Consider the following 21,934-nt stretch of genomic DNA (forward strand, 5'->3'; position numbering starts at 1 on the left):
AACCAAGAGATCACTGAAGAAGTCAAAGAGGAAATCAAAAAATACCTAGAGACAAATTACAAGAAAAACACAATGATCCAAAACCTATGGGATGCAGTAAAAGCAGTTTTAAGAGGGAAGTTTACAGAAATACAAGCTTACCTGAAGAAACAAGAAACATCTCAAATAAACAAACTAACCTTACATCTAAAGGAACAAGAGAATGAAGAACAAACAAAACCCAAAGTTAGTAGGAGGAATAAATCATAAAGATCAGAGCAGAAATAAATGAAATAGAAACAAAGAAAACAGTAGCAAAGATCAATAAAACTAAAAGCTGGCTCTTTGAGAAGATAAACAATATTGATAAACCATTAGCCAGACTCATCAAGAAAAAGAGGGAGAGGACTCATATCAATAAAATTAGAAATGAAAAAGGAGAAGTTACAACAGACACCACAGAAATACAAAACATCCTAAGAGACTACTGCAAGCAACTCTAGGCCAATGAAATGGACAACTTGGAAGAAATGGACAAATTCTTAGAAAGGTATAACCTTCCAAGACTGAACCAGGAAGAAATAGAAAATGTGAACAGACCAATCACAAGTAATGAAATTGAAACTGTGATTAAAAATCTTCCAACAAACAAAAGTCCAGCACCAAATGGCTTCACAGGTGAAATCTATCAAACATTTAGAGAAGAGCTAACACCCATCATTCTCAAACTCTTCCAAAAAATTGTGGAGGAAGGAACACTCCCAAACTCATTCTATGAGGCCACCATCACCTGATGGCAAAACCAGACAAAGATACTACAAAAAAAGAAAAGTATAGACCAATATCACTGACGAATATAGATGCAAAAATCCTTAAAGAAATACTAGCACACAGAATCCAACAACACATTAAAAGGATCAAATACCATGACCAAGTGGGATTTATCCCAGGGATTCAAGGATTCTTCAATACACGCAAATCAATGTGATACACCATATTAACAAATTGAAGAATAAAAACCATATGATCATTTCAATAGATGCAGAAAAAGCTTTTGATAAAAATTCAACACCCATTTATGATAAAAAAAAATCTCCAGAAACTGGGCATAGAGGGAATCTACCTCAACATAATAAAGGCCATATATGACAAACCCACAGCAAACATCATTCTCAATGGTGAAAAACTGAAAGCATTTCCTCTAATATGAGGAACAAGACAAGGATGTCCTCTCTCGCCTCTATTATTCAACATAGTTTTGGAAGTCCTAGCCATGGCAATCAGAGAAGAAAAAGAAATAAAAGGGATACAAATTGGAAAAGAAAAAGTAAAACTGTCACTGTTTGCAGATGACATGACATTACATAAAGAATCCTAAAGATGCCACCAGAAAACTACTAAAGCTAATGAATGAATTTGGTAAAGATGCAGTATACAGAATTAATGCACAGAAATCTCTTGCATTCCTATACACTAATGATGAAAAATCTAAAAGAGAAATTACAGAAACACTCCCATTTACCATTGCAACAAAAAGAATAAAATACCTAGGAATAAACCTACTTAGGGAGACAAAAAGACCTGTATGCAGAAAACTATGAGACACTGCTGAAAGAAATTAAAGATGATGCCAACATATGGAGGAATATACCATGTTGTTGGATTGGAAGAATCAATATTGTGAAAATGACTATACTACCCAAAGCAATCTACAGATTCAATGCAATCCCTACAAAATTACCAATGACATATTTTACAGAACTAGAACAAAAAATCTTAAAATTTGTATGGAGACACAAAAGACCCCGAGTAGCCAAAGCAGTCTTGAGGGGAAAAAATGGAGCTGGAAGAATAGACTCCCTGACTTCAGACTATACTACAAAGCTACAGTAATCAAGACAAAATGGTACTGGCACCAAAACAGAAATATAGATCAATGGAACAGGATAGAAAGCCCAGAGATAAACCCACACACCTATGGTCAACTACTCTATGACAAAGGAGGCAAGGATATACAATGGAGAAAAGACAGTCTCTTCAATAAGTGCTGCTGGGAAAACTGGACAGCTAAATGTAAAAGAATGAAATTAGAACACTCCCTAACACCATACACAAAAATAAACTCAAAATGGATTCGAGACCTAAATATAAGACCAGACACTATAAAACTCTTAGAGGAAAACATAGGAAGAACACTCTTTGACATAAATCACAGCAAGATCTTTTTTGATCTACCTCCTAGAGTAATGGAAATAAAAACAAAAATAAACAAATAGGACCTAATGAAACTTAAAAGCTTTTTCAAAGCAAAGGAAACTACAAAGAAGATGAAAAGACAACACTCAGAATGGGAGAAAATATTTGCAAATGAATCAAGGGACAAAGGAGTAATCTCCAAAATATATAAACAGCTCATGCAGCTGAATATTAAAAAAATAATAACCCAATCCAAAAATGGGCAGAAGACCTAAATGGACATTTCTCCAAAGAAGACATACAGATGGTCAAGAAGCACATGAAAAGCTGCTCAACATCACTAATTATTAGAGAACTGAAAATCAAAACTACAATGAGGTATCACCTCCCACCAGTTAGAATGGGCATCATCAGAAAATCTACAAACAACGAATGCTGGAGAGGGTGTGGAGAAACGGGAACCCTCATGCACTGTTGGTGGGAATGTAAATTGACACAGCCACTATGGAGAACAGTATGGAGGTTCCTTAAAAAACTAAAAATAGAATTACCATATGACCCAGCAATCCCAATACTTGGCATATATCCAGAGAAAACCATAATTCGAAAAGACACATGTACCCCAATGTTTATTGCAGCACTATTTACAAAACCAGGTCATGGAAGCAACCTAAATGCCCATCGACAGACAAATGGATAAAAAGATTTGGTACATGTATACAATGGAATATTACTCAGCCATAAAAAGGAACGAAATTGGGTCATTTGTAGAGACGTGGATGGATCTAGAGACTGTCATACAGAGTGAAGTAAGGCAGAAAGAAAAAAACAAATATCATATATTTACGCATATATGTGGAACCTAGAAAAATGGTACAGATGAATCGGTTTTCAGGGCAGAAATAAAGACACAGATATAGAGAGAAAACGTATGGACACCAAGGGGGGAAAGTGGTGGGGCGGAAGATGGCAGTGGTGTGATGGATTGGGAGATTGGGATTTACATATATACAGTAATATGTGTAAAATGGGTAACTAATAAGCACTTGCTGTATAAAAAAGTAATAAAATTCAAAAATTAAAAAAAAAAAAACTACAATGAGGTATCACCTCACACCAGTCAGAATGGCCACCATCAAAAAATCTACAAATAAATGCTGGAGAGGGTGTGGAGAAAAGGGAACCCGCTTGCACTGTTGGTGGGAATGTAAACTGATACAGCCACTATGGAGAACAGTATGGAGGTTCCTTAAAAAACTACAAATAAAACTACCATACTACCCAACAATCCCACTACTGGTCATATACCCTGAGAAAACCATTATTCAAAAAGAGTCATGTACCACAATGTTCACTGAAGCTCTATTTACAATAGCCAGGACATGGAAGCAACCTAAGTGTCCATCAACAGATGAATGGATAAAGAAGATGTGGCACATATATACAATGAAATATTACTCAGCCATGCAAAGAAACAAAATTGAGTTGTTTTTAGTGAGGTGGATGGACCTAGAGTCTGTCATACAGAGTGAAGTAAGTCAGAAAGAGAAAAACAAATACCGTATGCTAACACATATATATGGAATCTAAGGCAAAAAAAATTGGTTATGAAGATCCTAGGGGCAGGACAGGAATAAAGATGCAGACGTAGAGAACGGACTTGAGGACACGGGAAGGGGGAAGGGTAAACTGGGACGAAGTGAGAGAGTGGCATGGACTTATATATACTACCGAATGTAAAATAGATAGCTAGTGGGAAGCAGCAGTATAGCACAGGGAGATCAGCTCGGTGCTTTGTGACCACCTAGAGGAGTGGGATAGGGAGGGTGGGAGGGAGACGCAAAAGGGAGGGGATATGGGGATATATGTGTATGTATAGCTGATTCACTTTTTTATAAAGCAGAAACTAACACACCACTGTAAAGCAATTATATTCCAATAAAGATGTTAAGAAAACAAACCAACAAAAAAATCTACAAACAATAAATGCTGGAGAGGGTGTGAAGAAAAGGGAACCCTCATGCATTTTTGGTGGAAATGTAAATTGATACAGCCACAATGGAGAACAGTATGGAGGTTCCTTAAAAAACTAAAAATAGAAATATCATATGACCTAGCAATCCCTCTACTGGGCATATACCCAGAGAAAACCATAATTCAAAGACACATGCACCCCAATGTTCATTACAGCACTATTTACAATAGGCAGGACATGGAAAACAACCTAAATGTCCATCAACAGAGGAATGGATAAAGAAGATGGAATATTACTCAGCCATAAAAAGGAATGAAATTGGGTCATTTGTAGAGATATGGATGGATCTAGAGACTGTCATACAGAGTGAAGTAAGTCAGAAAGAGAAAAACAAGTATCATATATTAACACATATATGTGGAATCTGAAAAAATTGGTATAGACGACCTTATTTACAAAGCAGAAATACAGACATAGATGTAGAGAACAAACGTATGGATACCAAGGGGGAAGGAGGGAGTGGGATGAATTGGGAGATTGGGATTGACATATATACACTACTGATACTATGTATAAAATAGATGGCTAATGAGAACCTACTGTATAGCACAGAGAACTCTACTCAGTGTTCTGTGGTGACCTAAATGAGAAGGAAATCCAAAAAAGAGGGGATATATGTATACATATAGCTAATTCACTTTGCTGTACAGTATAAACTAACACAATATTGTAAAGCAACTATACTCTAATTATAAAAACAAAAAACATGCACTTATCATATGACCCAGGCCTAGACATTTATCTTAGAGAAGAAACTTTTATTCACACAAAAACTATACACAGGGCTTCCCTGGTGGCACAGTGGTTGAGAGTCCGCCTGCTGATGCAGGGGACACGGGTTCATGCCCCAGTCCGGGAAGATCCCACATGCCGCGGAGCGGCTAGGCCCGTGAGCCATGGCCACTGAGCCTGCGCGTCCGGAGCCTGTGCTCTGCAACGGGAGAGGCCACAACAGTGAGAGGCCCACATACCGCAAAAAAAAAAAAAAACAAAAAAACTATACACAGGTATAAGTAGCATCTTTATTTATAATTGTCAAAAGCTGGAAACAACTTAAATGTCCTTCAGAGGGTAAATGGATAAATAAACTGTGGTATATCCAGACAACAGAACACTACTTAGCAATACATAGGATTGAACCACTGACACTTGCTACAATTTGTACTAAGCTCAAAGACACACCCAGTGAAAGAAGCCAGTCTCAAAAAGGTTACATACTATGTAATGCCATTTGTATGACATTCTTAAAAAGATAAAACTATAGTCATGTAGAAGAGTACTTGCCAGGAGTTAGAATGGGGGAAGGGTGTGCCTACTAAGGGATAGTACAACATAGTTTTTTTGTATCCTAGTTCTGGTGGTGGTTACAGGAATCTATACATGTAAAATTCATAGAACTGTGCACCAAAATTAAAAAGTCAATTTTTTCTGTGTGCTGATTAAGAATTAAAGGAAATTTATAAAAGGGCAATTTTGACATTTAAAACTTATAGTTAATACTTTCAAAGGGGTCATTTAGAATTTAGTCTGTAGCATAATTCCAGATACAATAGTATTTTAGACCGTCCCACAGGCTGCATTTTATAGCACACTATGGAGCTCACAGAACATTACATGAAAATTTCTTAACTTAAACTTCAACTAAGAAAAAAAAAAAAGAATGGTTGTAATATCAAAAATGCTCAGTACTCCCTGACTTCAGACAATACTACAAAGCTGCAGTAATCAAGACAGCATGGTACTGGCACAAAAACAGAAAGATAGATCAATGGAACAGGATAGAAAGCCCAGAGATAAACCCACGCACATATGGTCACCTTAACTTTGATAAAGGAGAAAGGACAGTACAGTGGAGAAAGGACAGCCTCTTCAATAAGTGGTGCTGGGAAAACTGGACAGGTACATTTAAAAGTATGAGATTAGATTACTCCCTAACACCGTACACAAAAATAAGCTCAAAATGGATTAAAGACATAAATGTAAGGCCAGAAACTATCAAACTCTTAGAGGAAAACATAGGCAGAACACTCTATGACATAATTCACAGCAAGATCCTTTTTGACCCACCTCCTAGAGAAATGGAAATAAAAACAAAAATAAACAAATGGGACCTAATGAAACTGCAAAGCTTTTGCACAGCAAAGGAAACCATAAACAAGACCAAAAGACAACCCTCAGAATGGGAGAAAGTATTTGCAAATGAAGCAACTGACAAAGGATTAATCTCCAAAATTTACAACCAGCTCATGCAGCTCAATAACAAAAAAACAAACAACCCAATCCAAAAATGGGCAGAAGACCTAAATAGACATTTCTCCAAAGAAGATATACAGACTGCCAACAAACACATGAAAGAATGCTCAACATCATTAATCATTAGAGAAATGCAAATCAAAACTACAATGAGATATCATCTCACACCAGTCAGAATGGCCATCATCAAAAAATCTAGAAACAGTAAATGCTGGAGAGGGTGTGGAGAAAAGGGAACACTCTTGCACTGCTGGTGGGAATGTGAATAGGTACAGCCACTATGGAGAACAGTATGGAGGTTCCTTAAAAAACTACAAATAGAACTACCATATGACCCAGCAATCCCACTACTGGGCATATACCCTGAGAAAACCATAATTCAAAAAGAGTCATGTACCAAAATGTTCATTGCAGCTCTATTTACAATAGCCAGGAGATGGAAACAACCTAAGTGTCCACCATCAGATGAATGCATAAAGAAGATGTGGTACATATATACAATGGAATATTACTCAGCCATAAAAAGAAATGAAATTGAGCTATTTGTAATGAGGTGGATGGACCTAGAGTCTGTCATACAGAGTGAAGTAAGTCAGAAAGAGAAAGACAAATACCGTATGCTAACACATATATATGGAATTTAAGAAAAAAAATGTCATGAAGAACCTAGGGGTAAGACAGGAATAAAGACACAGACCTACTAGAGAATGGAGTTGAGGATATGGGGAGGGGGAAGGGTAAGCTGTGACAAAGTGAGAGAGTGGCATGGACAAATATACACTACCAAACATAAAATAGATAGCTACTGGAAAGCAGCCGCATAGCACAGGGAGATCAGCTCCGTGCTTTGTGACCACCTAGAGGGGTGGGATAGGGAGGGTGGGAGGGAGGGAGTCGCAAGAGGGAAGAGATATGGGAACATATGTATATGTATAACTGATTCACTTTGTTATAAAGCAGAAACTAACACACCATTGTAAAGCAATTATACTCCAATAAAGATGTTAAAAAAAAAAATGCTCAGTAAACACCACATAAAGAACATTTATTTTAGTGACCTTTACTTGAATTGTAGCTGCAGACAACATGCTGAATAAGTATGCGTTAATTTTTTTAATGTTAAGAAGCAGTTTTGCTGATACATAAATAATGGTCATAATAATCATTAAATAGTATATAAATAGGTTGAATGATCTATTATTAGACTAAAGCCACTCAGATAATTAAAAGCTAAGGTGAATTTTATAACTCTTCAATTAAGATATTAGATTAAAAGCCGGGGCATATCAAATCAAGAATGATATGCATTAGGATCAAATAAATTATTGTCTGTGGGGAAATAAGAAAGCGTTAATTATTAATTAATCCCATAAAATTTAAGTAAATAATCCAATCTTTAAAAAATCCTTGAATGTTTCTTGAAGGCATAAAGTATTTTAACAATGTATTCTAAATGCAACGTTCAAGTCAGGGAAATGGTAAATGATATGCATTCAGGTCAGCTAAGTTAAAATATTACTTAGCTATAATTAAGTATTGCTGTAAGCATATAGGTTTCCAATTCTAGCTATGATTATTCTGAGCTTACAAAGAGGAAATAGGAGATCAACCTATCTATGAAATGGATCAGACCTTCAGCTGCTTCCAGACAGCTTTGGCATTAAACTGAACAATCTATAAAGAAATTCCAATGGTGACATAAATCTGCATGTTCTGGATTTCCTTCACATTTTATGGAACATTGGTCCCTCTGTAGCTATAATATCTGCATAGGGAGCACTCTGCCTCAGCTCAATAGCCCGCTGTTTTTTTAGGACAAGAAAGCTATAAAATTTGGCTGCAGCTTGTTTTCGGTCATTATTTCTGCAGAGCTTCATCAGACTAAAGTACTGCATTCCCATCTTGTTGGATTCCTGGGAAAACAATTATAAAAGAAGAAAGGAAAGGGAAACAAGATGATTAGAAATAAAGCAGGCTGTGGATGCATAATGAACAACAAAATATTGATATTTTTGATAAGTGACTGTGAAATTCTTAAATGGAGAAATGCAAATGACTCATTAGGAAACATAAAAAACATCATAGGTCATTGAGCACAGCTTGGTTCATTGAGAAAATACATGCAAAAGAACTCTAAAGTATTACACAAATTTCTAATGTGTTGTACAAATGTTAGGTCTTTTAAAAAATTGATGTTAACATAAATGGCTCCTGGAGAAAGTGCAAATTAATTTAGACTTGCAGGCGAAAAAAGTCCACAGAACCTTGGGAATCTTCAAAATCAATGAAAATTATCAGCCTATCAGGCTTGTTTTCTTTAAAGGTACTGCAGGATGGGGGTGACTAAACAACTCTAGTGGTAAATGTAATGGCAGGGGAATATGGCTAAATACATCTCCCAGTTTCTTTGCACAGATTAAAAAGATGTTGGATTCACTATAGGACACCTGTGAATCTACTAGAAAAAACTGAGGTACAATAAAGTATTTAATTAGACTACGTACTTGGAATCAGATTTCTAGAACAGGAGTATTGTTTTTTAGTTAGAAATACTGTGGTGAATACTGGTCAGTATCCCTGTGAGTATTGTACTAATTTGATAGCTGTGAAGCATTTTTTTTTTTTTTAATAACATATACAAGGGTTTTCTGTTCTGTTTTGTTTTGGGTTTTTTTGCCAGTCCATAACACTTAACAAATCAATAAGTTAAATAATTTATCATACTTTATCTCAACCAAAGGAGCAGCCCAGTGTGTCAGCAACCTTTCAGAGATGGCATGCCAAGCCTTCATTTATCCCCCCCTCTTGAGGAGACAAAATGCAGATCGGGTGGCTTTTTCCCCAGGGAGAGAGCAGGGACAGCCTTCTCAATTCCAAGAATCCTTTTGAAAAACACCCTGAGAGGATTATTCTGTTTCCTCCAGAAACTCCTCTAAAATGAAGGTAAAGGAATAAAGGAAGGAGAGAAATACAAAGTGGAAGACTATCAGACTTAGAGAAAGCCGAACCCTACATGCCAGCAGAGAGGAAAGCCAGCAAAAAGCAAGCCAACTTGAGATACAGAAATTTGACCCTGTTTGAGGAAAGTGTTTTAGGAACTTATTTGGAGAACAAGGATTTTTGAGGAATGCACTAACCATTCTGCCTCTAGACTGAGTTTCTTGCTGGCTGTTCTAATCTATAGATCCCAGACTTGAACTGCAACATCCAATTGGATTTTCAGCCTCCAGCCAGCCCTGCTCACTTCTGACTGGCCAGACCCTACAATCTGAATTGGCTCGAGCCAATTCCTTAATCTATCTTGTTGCTACTGCTTCTCATGACTAATAGGGATTTTGTACAATTCAGTGGTTTTTGTACACTGAACAAAAAAACTACTTAGTTTGTCTAAAGTCTGAAGTCAAGGGGAGATTCTGTCAGCAAGCAAGGACCTCTCAGTTCAGTCCTGAATGGGCTTTTCCTCTAATTGCAACCCAAAGCTTTACATCTGTCTTCCTGTCCCTATAGAGTTTACTTGTGCCACTAAATGTGTAAATGTATATAGACAGAATGTTACTACCCCCAGATTCTCTAATTATTTAATATATTCTACAACCTCTAATATATCACATCCTTAAGGCCATCTGTCCGTTTATCTTTACATGTCAAAAATCTGGACATAAGGCCAGCATATACTTCTGCTCAGTATTTAATGGTGAAATTTAAGTTAAGTACAATAAAACATGAAAACTGTAAAATAAAAAAAAAAAAAAAAAAAGCATTTCCAGCAGTGACAGCCTCCCCATGAGTATGTGCCTCTTGCAAAGGATCTCCTTCATCCCTCTCCAAAAGAGAAGAGGAAACATGAGAAGAAGCACCTGGTCCAGAGCCCCAATTCCTACTCCATGGTTATGAAATACCCAGGATGCCATAAAATCACTACCACCTCTAGCAATGCACAAACAGTAGTTTTGTGTGTTGGTTGCTCCTTGTTCTCGCCAGCCTACAGGAATAAAAGCAAGGCTTACAGAAGGATGCTCCTTCAGACAGAAGCAGCTCTAAAAGCATCCTGAATCAAGATGAGAGGGATACCATCCCTATAAACACACTTGAATAAACAAAAGACAAAACCCCAAAGTGAAACAAAACCTAGGAAAAGCTCAGGAATTGTAGGCAGCAGGATGTCATAAGCTGGAAATGAGGGGTGAAGCTAAAAACATGAGAGTTCCTTAAAAGGCTACTTGGGAACAGTTAGATCCTCAGGTCTACTCCACCACCTCACAGAACCTTAAGACCACTACTCCCATACCTAGCAGGAAGCAGGAAGTTGTCTTTCTGGAGATATCAACCAGTGAGGTTCTAGACTTGGAATAATAGGCACTGTGGATGGTGGAGGAGAAGTGTTACAGACTGGGGGAATATGGGAAATTCTAATGTCTAAACAGTGAGACTGCAGCCTCTCCCTTACTCCCTTTTGTTCCTGAACCACGGGCATCATGCTTATATCTCCTAGGCAGTAGATCTGAAGATTAAGCTGGGAAAGTGAACATTCCAAGGAAAAAAATCCTATAGATAATGACGTGTGTGTGTGTGTGTGTGTGTGTGTATTGGGGGGGCACCACCCAATTATCTCACTATAAAGACCACAAGTCTACAAGCCCCATCCATGCTTATCTAACCTCCAATCAGCTTTTTGGTGTCTCACTCTTTAAAAAAAAAGAGATCTAAGAGACATTTGGATAAAATTTCTAACATTCAAGAGCAGAAAAGAATGCATTCAAGAGAATCACTAAGGGGCTTCCCTGGTGGCGCAGTGGTTGAGAGTCCACCTGCCGATGCAGGGGACACGGGTTCGTGCCCCGTTCTGGGAGGATCCCACATGCCACGGAGCGGCTGGGCCCATGAGCCATGGCCGCTGAGCCTGCGCGTCCGGAGACTGTGCTCCGCAATGGGAGAAGCCGCAACAGTGAGAGGTCCGCGTACCGCAAAAAAAAAAAAAAAAAAAAAGTAAAGGTGCAATTCAGGAGATCCAACATCTGACGCATAGGTAGTGCAGAAAAGAAGACTAGATTAACAAGGAGGAAATCCAAAACAATTTCCAATGCAAGAACATGAACTCTCAGAATAAAGAATCTATTACATGTTTAGCACAATAAATGAAAAAGACCCATACCAGAGCACATCATCATGAAATTTCAGGCCACTGGGAATAAAGAAAAGATCTAAAAGCTTCCAGAGAGAAAATAAAGGTCACCTACAAAAGACCACCAACCAAGCAGCATCTGACTTTTCAATAACAACACAGATGCCTAGAAATGTTGCAAAGCCTTCAAGATCTGAGAGTTATTATTTTCAAACTATGTTCAGATACACCCAATAAAGTTAAAGGTAAAATAAAGACATTTTCAGACTTGTATGTAGGGTCTCTATCTCTTATGAACTCTTTTTTTTAAAAAATTAATTAATTAATTAATTTTTTATTTATAGCTGTGTTGGGTCTTCGCTGCTGTGCACAGGCTTTCTCTAGTTGCGGTGAGCGGGGTCTACTCTTCGTTGTGGGGCGCAGGCTTCTCACTGTGGTGGCTTCTCTTGTTGCAGAGCACAGGCTCTAGGCGCGTGGGCTTCAGTAGTTGTGGCACGCAGGCTCAGTAGTTGTGGCGCATGGACTTCTTGGCTCCGCGGCGTGTGGGATCTTCCTGGACCAGGGCTCGAACCCGTGTCCCCTGAATTGGCAGGCGGATTCTTAATCACTGCGCCACCAGGGAAGCCCTCTTTTTTTAAAAATTTAATTTAATTTGTTTATTTTTTATACAGCAGGTTCTTGTTATCTATTTTATACATATTAGTGTATACATGTCAATCCCAATCTCCCAATTCATACCACCACCCGCCCCCCACCCCCCTGCCACTTTCCCCCCTTGGTGTCCATGTTTGTTCTCTACATCTGTGTCTCTATTCCTGCCCTGCAAACCAGTTCATCTGTACCATTTTTCTAGGTTCCACATATATGCGTTAATATACGATATTTGTTTTTCTCTTTCTCAGTTACTTCACTCTGTATGACAGTCTCTAGGCCCATCCACGTCTATACAAATGACCCAATTTCGTTCTTTTTTATAGCTGAGTAATATTCCATGGTATGTATGTACCACGTCTTCTTTATCCATTAGTCTGTCGATGGGCATTTAGGTTGCTTCTATGATCTGGCTATTGTAAACAGTGCTGCAGTGAACACTGGGGTGCATGTGTCTTTTTGAATTATGGATTTCTCTGGGTATATGCCCAGTACTGGGATTACTGGGTCATATGGTAATACTATTTTTAGTTTCCATACTGTTCTCCATAGTGGCCGTATCAATTTACATTCCCACCAACAGTGCATGAGGGTTCCCTTTTCTCTACACCCTCTCCAGCATTTGTTGTTTGTAGATTTTCTGATGATGCCCATTCTTTTTTTTTTTTTTTTTTTTTTTGTGATACGCGGGCCTCTCACTGTTGTGGCCTCTCCCGTTGCGGAGCATAGGCTCCGGACGCACAGGATCAGTGGCCATGGCTCATGGGCCCAGCCACTCCACGGCATGTGGAATCTTCCCGGACCAGGGCACGAACCCGTGTCCCCTGCATTGGCAGGCGGACTCTCAACCACTGCGCCACCAGGGAAGCCCTGATGATGCCCATTCTAACCGGTGTGAGGTGATACCTCATTGTAGTTTTTATTTGCATTTCTCTAATAATTAGTGATGTTGAGCAGCTTTGCATGTGCTTCTTGGCCATCTGTATGTCTTCTTTGGAGAAATGTCTACTTAGGTTTTCTACCCATTTTTGGATTGGGTTGTTTGTTTTTTTAATATTGAGCTGCAGGAGCTGTTTATATATTTTGGAAATTAATCCTTTGTCCATTGGTTCATTTGCAAATATTTTCTCCCATTTGGAGGGTTGCCTTTTCCTCTTGTTTATAGTTTCCTTTTCTGTGCAAAAGCTTTGAAGTTTCATTAGGTCCCATTTGTTTATTTTTGTTTTTATTTTCATTACTCTAGGAGGTGGGTCAAAAAAGATCTTGCTGTGATTTATGTCAAAGAGTGTTCTTCCTATGTTTTCCTCTAAGAGTTTTATAGCGTCCAGTCTTACATTTAGGTCTTTAATCCATTTGGAGTATATTCTTGTGTGTGGTGTTAGGGAGTGTTCTGATCTCATTCTTTTACATGTAGCTGTCCAGTTTTCCCAGCAGCACTTATTGAAGAGACTGTCTTTTCTCCACTGTATATCCTTGCCTCCTTTGTCATAGATTAGTTGACCTCCTATGCACTCTTTGTCTCAGGAAATTATGAGAGGATGTTAACCACCAAAAAAATTCAAGATAAAGATCAAATCATCAAAAATAGAAGGAATAACATAGGAAAGAGACAAAGGAATTCCCATGTTATGGTAAAGAAATGTCCCAAGACAAAAACTGTGGAGCAGACCTAGAGAGCAACTAGTCTAGATTAGAACAAGAGGAGGATGAGCTCTGGGAAGGATATTTTCAAGAAAAAAGAAAGGAACTGATGAATTAATTGATGTATTTGACCATACTAAAAGGGGTTTTATTTTATTGTCAGAGAGTTTTGAAAAAGAATTAAGGATGGGTATATAGATACTAAGCAAATGTGAAAAATGAGGTAAAGATTAACACCAAAATAAAAAACCCATAAAGTTGGCAAGAAATGTAATTATGCTTATGAAGCCTCAATTTAAACTAATTTTTACATAGTGGTGGCAACTGATGGTTGTCCCTTAATATCCATTTTCTTCTTCTTCCATAGTAATAGAAGTATTAGCTGGTCCCATGGTTGCCAGATAAGGACTACGTTTCCCAGCTAGATGTGGCAAGGTGATTAAGTGCTGGTCAGTTAAATGTGAAAAGTGATACATACAATTTCCGGGATATACCCTTAAAGGAAACTTTGCTGCTGATTGGAATGCAGACATGGTGGATAGTTAGCCATTTTGGATCCCAAGACTAAAGAAAATGAGATAAAGGGAACCTGGGCCTCTGACAACTTTGTGAACATAGCTGCCATACCAGATAGTACTCTACCTGACAGAGAAATAAACTTCTATCTTTTTAAACCACTGACATTTTGGCTCTGTGTCACAATCAAACCTGCATCGTGACTATTCTAATTATAACATTGTAAGCACTGAATACTGTGCTGAAAATACACTGGGGCGGGGGAGATATAATAACTAAGCTAAATTTTCATTTTCTTCTGAAAGAAGTCAACAGATAAAATATAAAGCTGAAATATTAGGAAAGAGCAGTAAGAACATGTAATTAGAAACATAGATATAAATACTAAAAGAAACAGTTTATATAGTTTCCTCTGGTAAGCAGAACTTAGGCATAAGGAGGGGCGGGACAAAAGACTTCTGTGTTTCCCTTTCAGCCTTAAGCATAGTACTACTGAACTTTCAAAATTATATACATGTATTATTTTGATAAAAATATAAGTTAAATTTTAAAATTATCTGTTTCATTCTTAAACTGTTATAAATTTAGTTTCACATTGAGAATTAGTTAACAGGCTGCTAAACACAAGAATTGGACATAGAATAGATGTCTAGGGACATGAAAATGGGTAAGAATTGATTAGAACATGTAGGCACTAAAAGCAAACTCACATTTAGGCTCGGGTATACAGCTTAAAAATCATTTCACTCTAGTGTAATTTGGCCTCAACAAAAACACAATGAAAATTGTTTTATTTTTATTAATATTTAGAAGGTTGAACTCAACATTTTACTTATTTTTAAAAATAAAAATAGGGTTGACAAACCCTACTAAGTCTTACCCGCAAGCTATTTAACATCTGAAGTATTCTTCGATTCCATCTCTCCGCCTCAATATTTTGTTCATTCCCCAATGACTCCTGTTTGAATAATTGATATAATATTTCATTTAACCAAATTTTACTGAGTGTTTACTATTTGCCAACCATAGTGTTAGCTGCCGCAAGAAACACAACTGTAACACTGGGTCCTGCCAAATAAGGAGCTTATAGTCTGATAATTGAGAGAATATGACTAACATACAAATATAGCTCAGTCTTTACAGGATTATATCTATACTCCCAGGCTATCTTCTGACAAGGGGTTCCAGAGTTGGAGATTCTGCCATCTCTATTGGTGATGCATCCCAGGCATTGTGCACTTACTTTTAAAAGTAAAGATGACCACTTTTGGCTAGGACTGTCCCAGCTCTGGTCAATCTGAACTCAGATGACAGGAGTAAACAAAAAGCTATAGAAGAACTACCTTGTAAAGGCCTTTATATGAATTTATCTGGTGATACAAAAGCTGTAACAATAACTGATGTTTAGTATGTACAATTGGGTTAGGAATCTTACGAATTTCAAGGGTGCCTTGTCCGAAAAAGATCAACCCACTGCCTTTCATGTTATTTGAATAGATTCAATCTTTTCAGTTTTTAGCCATTTTCAGAAACACCTTAATATTTAAAACTTGTAGAGTTGAAATCCCTTCACAGGAACTCATTCTAACCCCTTACCAACTAACACCTTATAAGCTGAGAACAGAACTGGGCATAGGAAAGGTGCTGATGAGTCTGATAAAAAAGCAAGACTACAAAGGGTTGGGGGAGGCAAGTGGCACAGAGCTGACCTACTTTATAATTTTCCCAATGCTATCTCTGACCATGAAACCTAACAGCTTCTGTGTCACCCTTATCACAGCTCCACTGTTTGTCAAGTTTTCGTGTATACCTCTGGAGCCCAGACACTTCTTAAAATTGCATTCAATTTCATGAACTTCGAGATGATTTCAGAGAGCTTCAGAATATCCTGTATGATATTTTAAATCTTTTGAGGCTAAGGGGACTGCCAAGTCCCCATTCTTGCCAGCTGTACGGGCTTCCTGGTTCTGCCTATACAGCATCCTTTCTTACATTCCAAAGATAGTGATCTGAAAACACGGTCAATTTTATTCTGAAGAGTTTTCTGAATTCCTCCAGGTAAAATTTATGTTTATTTCTTTCTGGTTTATTCTGGGATAAACTAGTTCACCCAATTACTAATGTTTATTTTATTGTTAAATACACAAATGTATTTTTCAAATGTAAAAAGCAATGGCCCAACTCTTTTTTAAAGATCCATGAGACTGCAGCTTCACCTATATTGTACAACTAAACAAATCAGGAAAAGGCTCAGAAAAAAATAGTCTGTGCATTTTGCTGAAGCCTGTCCACTTGATCTATCTGGACACCCTACAGCTGAGTCCATTGTGTGGAAAGCCCTGTGGATTATTAAAACAGCTGAACTTGTGCTGTGTTGTGGTTTTCTTGACCATGTATGAAAATAACCTGTGTCTAGAAGCAAAGAGAAAGGCGAAAGTGACTCAACTCTCTTCTGGCTCAGTTGTTTCGATGTTTCAGGTAAAAATTTCATGTATTTATTCCTAGCTTATCCAGAGAAGTCAGTCATATGAAAAAAACAATTGAATAGTCTTGGAACTCATTGTAAAGATAATTTATTTAAAAACAAACTAACATTAGGCATTAGTAAGTGTTTTGATATTATTTAAGAAATTTTGTTAAAATTCATTACAATCTTAAAAATGCCTTCAGCACTATGGGACAAGGACTAGAGAAATAAGACAGTAATCTATATGGAGTCAGGTGAGTCACATGTTAGCTCTGGCTTTGCTACTGACTTGTGGTCCTCTGTGCAGACCATTCCCTTTTTCTGATCTCTAGAAGTCTTGAGTCAGACCTTGGTCTATATCAGCCAAGGTCTTGGTATAGACCGTGAGTCATTGTTTTGGGAAATAATGCCCATACATTTTTCTTTAAATAAAATGAAATTTCAAATGCCCTAGGACATAGCCATAATACAGCTCTGCTTCTTTACAGTTGTTATAAGAATAACTTAAAACAATGATTCTCAACATTTTAAACCCATGACTACCTGTGATAAGCATAAAAATCCCATACATTTCTTTAAAATTACTTAAAGTTTCAAAATAAATTAAAGAATAAAAGATCAAAGGAATTCTGAGTATGTTTTATCAAGCTACTCATACACATCTTTGTTAAGAACACAAATTTAAATTGTAATTTTAGAGAGTAACGTGACAGCTAAAAACAATTTTTAGGTAAATAAGGTGTTAACTATTTAGGAACAAAGTTTTAAATAACATTCTTAAGACTATACATCTATTTACCAATTCAATTGGACAGTTTTCAATTCTTTGTGCTAAGATGGCATTCATTAAAGATGATTCCTCAGCAGCTGAAGACACCATTTCAGCAATATCCTGCTAAAGCAAATTAGGGAAATATAGGTAAGTTATCACAGTAGTAGTAGTCATCACAGGAACAATCTCATTTTATTAAATGCTTTAATCACATGGATGCTCATTTCTAAAAGTAATTTAAAATACTACCTGCATTCTCAAAATATTATTTCTGAAATATCCCAAATAGGCAATCACTGACTTAAATATTCCTGTTTTCTTTATGCCTCCCGCAATGAAGAACTTGCATGTTCTGCCCTCCTTGCTACGTATCTTTTCCCTTCCTATTTCCCTCAACACTACAGATGTCATATCAAAAGTCTCTGCTGCTGCACAGCTGAGACCACTTTCTTTGAAGCAGTTTGTCTTTGCCCCAGTGCACTACCTCTATTCTCATGCCAGAACCAGGTGGCAGAGGAAGAAGAACTGTAAGCAGAGGGAATGAGAATGGTGGAAGGGATATTAATATCCCTACCTAGGGCCATGACAGGATTCTTGCCACTGCTGCTGGAGCTGCCACTAGCAAGAGGGAAGAAAAACTGTGTCCTCTGGAAGGGGAGCGAAGACATAAAGGAAGACGGAAAAAGAGAAATTCTCCATTCATCAACATTCTCTTTTCTCATTGCTATGGAAGCTGTTGGCCCCTTTCTCATCTTCAGCCTGTCTCCAAGCTTCATTCCCCAGCTGTTATCTGTGGTTGTGATTAAGTTAGAAGCTTCCCACAACATAGCTTACTTGATATTTCATTTTAGCTTTTAAAAATTTTCATGAGTATGAGGTTGCATTTTATTCTTTAATATACATGTTTGTGGAGCCCTATCATGTTTTTTCCCTTTTAATTTCTATGAATATTCTACATTTTAGATACTCTCAATTGTGCAGTTATTTTACAAAAAATTGTTTGAATTTTTGAAAGATTTGAAAATGATTATCAGAATCAATATTTTTCTGTCCATTTAAATTGACTGTGCTTCCATTACTGACTATATTTCATATCTGTTCAACATTTTGGAAGCAGAATAAGAATGAAATTGAAGGTTAAAGCATAAGTATAGGGTAAAGGAGTAAAAGGTTCAAAAGAAGTAGTGCAACAATCTTTCCTTCACTGCAAGCACCAAAATTTTGTCACTATGTTAAAAAATAATAAACTAAACAAATTTACCTAATCATAATTTCAGTAGGTGCATTCTAAGAAATGTCTGAATCCAAATAAGGAAGAGAGTAGTACTGGCAACCCAGTATCTCAATATCCAGTATATGATCAAATTAAAACACATTCTGTTTTAATGTATTATGAAATTGTCTTTCCTTCCAAGGGCATTCAGTTTCAATGTGGATTGACTCTCAATTCCCTGAGTGGTTATCAAAATACAGTGATGATGGAACAAACCAGAAAAGCACTGTTTTCTTTTTATCTGGTGTGGTATAATATTTACACTTGTACAGTCAGTAAAGTGACATTGGGAAAATATTTTACAGCACACTTTTTCCAACTACATTTTTTTCTTTTTTTTTTTTTTGCGGTACGCGGACCTCTCAGTGGTGTGGCCTCTCCCGTTGCGGAGCACAGGCTCGGGACGCGCAGGCTCAGCGGCCATGGCTCACGGGCCCAGCCGCTCCGCGGCATATGGGATCTTCCCAGACCAGGGCACGAACCTGTGTCTCCTGCATTTGCAGGTGGACTCTCAACCACTGCGCCACCAGGGAAGCCCCTACATTTTTTTAATAACTGTTTTTCAAATAAAAATTATGTCTTCAAGTAAAAATTAAAAAAAATTTTTTCGGTCATGGATCTTTAGTCTTTCAGGCTAAGATAATTGGTGGGTCTAACACATATTATTTTTAGAGTTAGGAAGGGTGAACTTATGATCAGAAGCAAAGCATAGGTGTATTTTCTAGAGTTCTAAAGGATTCCATGACATATTGAATGTGAGACCTCAGCATATAACCAGATTCAGGTATAATAATTTATTCAGTGTACCATGAAAAATACTCTTCCAGTATGAAACTACTTATCTTGTGATTTACTATCCTAAACTTCTAGAAAATACTGTTCTGCAGATGTAAATTATGTTTTACCCTGTAGTACTGCTACATACTAAAGAAGTTATAGAATAACGTAAGATGAAATATAAACTATAAATATAAGACGATATACCAGAGTCTCAATGTTCCTTCACTGTATGTGACAGGAAGATAATAATATTTTTATTACTCTCTTTGGTTAACTTACATCAGAGTTAATATTTTTATTGGTATCCTCACAAGAGCTACACTTAGATCCATCAGTAGCTTCCTTCCAAGTTTTGGATTGACTTAACCCTTGCAGGGAATTCGGCTCTTCCATCATGGAGGTCTCTGAATTATTAAGGAAGTAAAAAAGATTTCACTAACATATCTTTCAAACTTAAAATTGGGATATGGTTGTTACAAAAGAAAACTTCTGACAACTTAAAATCCAAGAATTTAAGCGTGCACAAACTTTCTTATAGCACCCCAAGTCTCACATATTTATCTTCCATTTTCCTTCATCTGCCTCTTTATCACCTCGACTCCCCATGTTCCACCACCTATCTCCTCCACTCTCGTTCCCACACATTTAACTCACAAGACAACATGGATATACCAAGCCCATCTTAGTATATTGTTCAGCAGATTTTAATGCCTTCAGTAAGCAGAGGTTCACTCACCACAAAAGTTAGCTTTATTATTCCTTTATAATAGTCACAATAATAATTCATTATTAATATTATTAAAATTTCATGTATCCTCTAGGGGGATAGATATATCTATATCTCAGGTTAACTGTATTGTTTAAATGCTATTCTTATCACTAAGTGATTTTTCATGTTAGTTGTCTTAAAGTGAAACATTATCCTACGAGATATAAAATTTTCTTTGTTGAAGGCTTGTGAGTACTGCCTTTGCGGGTGGGGGAGGTAGGAAAGAGTGAGATTAAGAATAGTCCACATAGTATATATACTTCATCTTTTTAAGGTAGCTTGTTGGACAAAAATTAATCCACATAGAAGAATGCAAGGCTGATCTAACAATTTCTTTTAAGTTCAAGTACTCTTCTAAGAGCATTTATATTTGGGAATATGGAATTGGATCCCATCTTAATTTTGAAATGTAAAATCAAAGTTTTGTTTCTACAACATTCCCCTCAACACCAACAGAATTAGGATGTCTCACCTACTATGTTTTCGCTTCCCATTTCTTCCCTTACTGACTCCTTCTGCATCAATTTTCTTCCAAGTTTAAAGCCAGAGGACACAAAGCATTTTGTAAACAGCTGTAAAAATATACATTTTTGTTTCTCGCTTTTGTACAAGTAAAGCAATTCAACAAAATACAAGCATATATGCTAAAACGTTAAAACTATTATTCATGCACACACATCCAGCAAATTAATTCAAAAGGGGGTATTTTTTCACAAGTTTAAATTCCGTTGTATATATGAATATAAATATGTATTTATTTATCACCAAACATTGCATCCATGTAAAAGAATAGAAACTATTACCATTTTCAGTTCAGCATGAGTCAGATCCTGGGCAGCAGTTGACAGAAGTGTGTCTGCTCCTCCCCTCTGCTTCCACATCATCAACCTTTGGGTAGGAGGTGCAAGTTCCAAAACCATGAGTGTGTCCGTAAAGGAAGTAAGCTGTCTATGCATAATTTTGCTACTGAGCTCCTTGACTGGATCTATGAGCAGTTTCCTCTTTTTGCCTTTTCTTTTTTCAGCAATGTCTAAATATAATAAATACATACAAATGTGATAGGTTGTACAACTTTGTATAATGATATTCTAGGCATTGCATATCTAAGAAATGTCTACCACAATACAACCTACAGAGTTGACTTGGGAAGAAAATCCCCTTCTCTCTACTGAAAATTATGTTTTATATGGTTTTTGCACAGCTAGTGTGTCTCAGCAGCCAAGGGTTAACACATTTTGTAAAGTGCTTAGGAGGCAGGCACCCTGTTGATCTACTAAGTGGACAACTGAGGAACGTGGAGCAGAGAGTATATTGAGAGGGAAGTCACTCAGTTCTAAAGTTCCTTGAGATATCTACCTAACAGGATAACTTTTTAAAACATTAATTTGTATTTGTCCAGTGTATTTTTCCCTCCCCCATTGAAATTCATATACAAATTCCTAGTAGGTAGTTAGGGCCATGGGATTTTGCTCCTTTAACT

The 21,934-nt window shown here is 37.1% G+C and overlaps 1 protein-coding gene and 1 pseudogene across 1 annotated transcript in view; one reads left to right on the top strand and one right to left on the bottom strand.

Annotated features, from left to right (window-relative positions):
• Nucleotides 1-7,553: 7,553 nt before the first annotated feature.
• The window catches only part of RAD21L1 (RAD21 cohesin complex component like 1), a 28,759-nt gene continuing 14,378 nt past the window's right edge, over nucleotides 7,554-21,934 (bottom strand). The window contains exons 8-13 of the mRNA XM_067705169.1: nucleotides 21,258-21,484; nucleotides 20,927-21,026; nucleotides 19,965-20,089; nucleotides 17,660-17,752; nucleotides 15,274-15,351; nucleotides 7,554-8,376 (exon numbers count right to left, since the gene is read on the bottom strand). Of these exons, the coding sequence (XP_067561270.1) occupies nucleotides 8,188-8,376; nucleotides 15,274-15,351; nucleotides 17,660-17,752; nucleotides 19,965-20,089; nucleotides 20,927-21,026; nucleotides 21,258-21,484 (812 nt within the window). The 3' untranslated portion in view covers nucleotides 7,554-8,187. The remainder of the gene's footprint in view (nucleotides 8,377-15,273; nucleotides 15,352-17,659; nucleotides 17,753-19,964; nucleotides 20,090-20,926; nucleotides 21,027-21,257; nucleotides 21,485-21,934) is intronic.
• On the top strand, nucleotides 9,401-10,504 carry LOC137206495 (small ribosomal subunit protein eS27-like; annotated as a pseudogene).

This window comes from Pseudorca crassidens, chromosome 15 (genome assembly GCF_039906515.1).
Source record: "Pseudorca crassidens isolate mPseCra1 chromosome 15, mPseCra1.hap1, whole genome shotgun sequence".
Classification (NCBI taxonomy): domain Eukaryota; kingdom Metazoa; phylum Chordata; class Mammalia; order Artiodactyla; family Delphinidae; genus Pseudorca; species Pseudorca crassidens.